The sequence below is a fragment of the Pteropus vampyrus genome, unplaced genomic scaffold (assembly GCF_000151845.1).
Source record: "Pteropus vampyrus isolate Shadow unplaced genomic scaffold, Pvam_2.0 Scaffold77, whole genome shotgun sequence".
NCBI lineage: Eukaryota > Metazoa > Chordata > Mammalia > Chiroptera > Pteropodidae > Pteropus > Pteropus vampyrus.
Window position 1 is genome coordinate 3,119,547 of NW_011888858.1, and position 4,743 is coordinate 3,124,289.

Consider the following 4,743-nt stretch of genomic DNA (forward strand, 5'->3'; position numbering starts at 1 on the left):
GATATTACAGAGAATTCCCATATGCCGCATATCCAGTTTCTTTTGTTATTAACATCTTCTGCATCTTTTTTCTGTTTGTGTCAGCTAAAGCAGTAGTAGACTGGCAGGTGAATTTTTTGGGCAGAGGAGATCGCTGCTTATCTAACAGACCCATTTCATTCCATACTGAGTTAATAGTATTCTTTATTAATACAATTTTTTTTAGCTGCTTATCAGTTACTACAGACATTTTCCTTCACATCACTGACATTGCTGACATATTATTCGATGGTTTGAAAACAAACAGAAGCATTTTTAGAGAAAATGAAATATTGAGGATCCAAACACCTAAGGAAAAAATGTATAATTTTCTGTTTTGGTTTGTCAATAATTAAACTATAACAGATACTAAACAAAGAGTTTGAAATAATGATGTCCTTTTCTTTGTGTTTTAATATATATACCTATTTTGTCTAAAATAGAATTTTCGCTTTTGTTCAGAAGGGAAGGAATATTAGCAAATCCCTAAATTTGGCTTTATGTTTATATGTAATTCATTTCTGTTGAGAAATTAATACTTGCTTCTTAATCAGTGGTCAGTATGACTTAAAATTTTTTAAATTTAAGATTTAAATCTAACTATAAAATTATAAAACTGATACTATAAATCCTGCAAAAAAACGTTTTCTTCATATTTATGAAATTAAGTTAAGCACATTTTAACCTATTAGGATCTAACAATCAGGCATAAATGCTTTATTTATTTTGAGATTGTAAAGTAACCATATGCTTTTTTTTCCTCCTGATCTGGCTCTCTGTGACAAAATTACTGGGTCATACCATCTCAGTGCCAGAAGAAATTTTAGACATCCTTAGCTCAGCCCTTTTATGTTATCAGCAAGGAACATGAAACACAGAGGAATTGGACTTAATAGTGCAACATTTTTGTGGAACAGCCAAGACACAAAGTTCGTCTCTTATTCTGCAAACTTAACATTTGTAAAATTTTACAACTTAAGATTGATATTCTTACACTTGCTTAAATGTATTCCTCAGAGAGAGTATATTAAATTTTTAACCAAGTAATAAAGGGAAGATAATTAACCACATTACAGCTTAAAGGAGTCCAGGACTAAAAGTGCCACCATTAAGATACTAGATGAGCCTTTTCTACTCTCCTTGATAGTTTGGAAATGTAAACACAAATGTGTTTTAAGAAAGTCAGTACAATCTTTGTCTGCTATAAATGCAGTTTGCAAAAATACAATTTAGAAGTTTTTGAATAGTTACATGGTTATGAAAGCTTATTTGATAGGGCCAGAATTTTTGTTTCTTATGCCTATACACAAGGAATACAGTTATTTAAAAACATGTTATAGTCAATGTATATTTGACATTTTTCTGTGGAAGAGATACTCTTGACGGCAGTTATCTGTCAATTGTCTACCTAAGGCAAAAGTAACTGGTAAAAATCATTTTCACAAATGGTCACATTGACCTAATGTAGAAAAAAACAGAAAGACTGTTGATTTATTTTATATAACTAAGTCAGGATTTACATTTCTTCTTCATGAAAATGATTGAGAGAGAGAAAAAGACCTAGGTAGCTGCTGTTTTGTTTTCTTTCCTTTGAATTGTGTTTGGAAACTAAGTGGATGGTATGGCAATATCAAGGATGATTATTTTCATTTAGAGATTTTAAATGTAGTGGTTAATGGAAAATTTGATACATTAGTTAATTAGTTGCCTGCTAACTGATATTTCAGATTATGAAGTGTCAGGAGAAGCAGAATGGCCATCTTATTTACTATTGGGTATTAAGACAGATATTAAAATAGAATTAACAGAAATATTTTTTTATGAGAAATGAATGATATGAGTAATAGGTACTAAAAGAATTTTATTATTTTGACTGTGGATTATGGTGGTAAGAGAATACTTTTTTGAAGGAAATAATTTGAACTGGTCTTTCAAAGATGGAGGATACAAATATGTAGAGAAAGAGGAAGGATATTCTGCTTCATGAGGTGGACTTTGAGGGCTAGAGAAAAGAAGAAAGAATGTAAATGTATGGCCTGTATAGGGAGTATAGTAAAACACACTTTTTGCACCTCCCACCTCCCCAGTGGCTCTCTTTTGTTACTGTTTGATTTTTTGTTTTGGTTTTAGTTTTTAAGCCATAGAGCTCTTTCTTCAAACAAAATCTTAACAGTGTTTGAAATATAAAAAAATAAAAATGGAACTGCTTTTTTGAATATGGGAGAAGGACCCATATTCTTCCCCTCCACAGTCTTTGAAGTACCACCTCAGTATCCTTAGGATTCCGCAGAGCAGTTTAAAAATTTAGAGTAACCAACTAGAATAGATTAGATTTGGTAGAAAATGTGAAGTCACTGAAGTTTTATTGTCAGTGATTCTTAAGGATAGGAACTATCTTACTCATCTTTGATTCCACCGCCACATTGTAAGCAACCTGTTGGTCAGATTACTGTTGATTAATGAATCATAATTAAAGCCATATTTGAGCAAGGATTATAATGTTTGACATATTACTTGCTCTTTTTTTTAGGAGGCGAGATTAACACAGGGCTTTCTGACAATGGGATACAGGATAGATGGCTGGAAAAGATGAAATAAAAAAGATAGGGCACATCGGACAATTGAAATAACACCAAAGTCAAGTTTCCTGTTCACTTAGCCTATGGCTAGTCCTTTGTTCCTCTGTGTTAGTGTATATATCACCATAATTTACCAGAGGTTTGGATATATGGTAGGGCAATGTTTTATAGCCAAAGATTTTCCTAATCAACTTTGAGTCCTGTTATAGTTTAAATGTTCACGTTTGGTGAAATTCACCTTAGCAGATATTTTATCAGACTTTCAGGATCATATCGGATCTGGATCATGGATTTAAAGAGACTAGTGTCAGAGGCATGGAGGTCATGTTAACCATTGTCCACCTTCTTACTCTTGTTTTTTGAGTTGTGCTCTGTAGCTTGACATTTGTCAGCTTTTACAATTATCAAAAGTTGGTCATATGCTCATCTGATGTTTTAAGAGTAATTATATACTTTTAAAATACATGTCTCTTGAATCACTAAAATTATTTTCTTGAATTTCTTTTTCAGTCCGATCTTGTGGATCAAAGTATCTTTAATTTTATCCCAGAGGGGGAACATTCAGAGGTTTATAAAATACTCTCCACCCATCTGCTGGAAAGAGACTCATTAACCCCCGAATATTTAAAGTGTAAGTAGCAGCTGTTAAGCAAAAAACTAAATGTACTTGGTTGTGTTATACATTACTTTTGTAAGTTTGTGACAGACATATGTAACTAAATTAACACATAGCATCATATGCTTTATTTGAACCTTTTTAGATTTAAATATAGATAATAGAATTATGACCTTATTAAAAGTCTGGACTCTATTCCAGAGTATATTGAAATCCCATCTCTTTAATTATACCATTTACATAAAAATGGAACTTTGCAACATTTTTATTAAATAAAATTTTGTATAATGAGAGAAAATGAAACATTCTCACTTTCACTCTAACAATTGGACACTGAAGCAGTGGGAAAAAATAACTTCTATATTTTTAAGAATTGTTATAAATAAAAGAAATTGTTTTTTTTATTAATTAAACTGAATTAAACAATCATTTATTGGATGTGTTGATTGTCCCAGGCACTTGTGCTATATTATAGAAGTGCCAAAAATAGTGAAAAATAGTTTCTGCCTTCAAGAAGATGAAATATTATGTTATAATCAGATATTTCTCCCAGATTCATTGGAAAAATTAATTTGACCAGAATACCTCATTTTCTTCACTGAATTATCTGTGTAAAATCTGAAATTACAAGACTATATCTGGCCATTAATTATTAGATATTTTCTTTAATAAATTAGTCATCTGAAAAGTTCTTTGTATTTTGAACCCTCAAATTCTCTAAAACGCTGACTGTCCAAGAATTGAGATACATACACAAATGCACACACATATATACATATATATGTATAAGTATGTGTGAATGTATCTCTTGATAAGAATGGATAACTCAAAATTGAATATCAGCTCTGAAAAATAAAAATTAAAAAAAAAAAAATGGATAGCCTGTCAGAAGGAGTTGAGAAGAGCTAGAGATCAGGAGATTCGATTTAAAGCCTATTTATAATGTTTAAAAATCAGATTCTTATGACATTTCCCATAGAACACTCTAGTCTTTCACCTAGGGAGAAAGATTTGGGCTGGATATAATGATGTAGAGATCGGTTACATGCCTATAAGTAGCATTTGAAGTCATGGATTGTATGACATTGCGTAAGGTGAATATATAGAGCAGGGAAAGAAAAATTAGGAAGGTGGAACCCTGGGACATAGCAAAAGGTAGACAAAAGAGAGAAGGAATACTCTTTAGAGACCTTCTAAGGGCAGAATTGGCTGGAGAACTGAATGAAAGCTTCTGGCAGAAAGACTTTAGACTTCTGCTTTCAAGATCAAAGGTGAGAATTACAGCAGTACTTTTTGATACAGAAAAGCCTTAATTAAATGATATGCTGACCCTCTGATAAACAGCTGATAGACAAAATATTATTACCCCAGAAAAAACATGTGTCATGCCAAAGGAGTAAACATAATTTAAAACAGAGGGGAAATTGCTTAGGAAATTCAGGCTTCTGCATGTAAGTCATTTGAGCCATAATGAAGGTGAGGTGGTACAGGTAGTATGAGAAGGAAACAGGGCCTAATATTTCATCCTAA

General features: G+C 31.9%; 1 protein-coding gene across 1 annotated transcript in view; it reads left to right on the forward strand.

Annotated features, from left to right (window-relative positions):
* CLOCK (clock circadian regulator) overlaps positions 1-4,743 on the forward strand; it is a 109,030-nt gene that overhangs the window by 67,447 nt on the left and 36,840 nt on the right. The window contains exon 10 of the mRNA XM_023532130.1: positions 3,108-3,228. Coding sequence (XP_023387898.1) covers positions 3,108-3,228 — 121 coding nt within the window. The remainder of the gene's footprint in view (positions 1-3,107; positions 3,229-4,743) is intronic.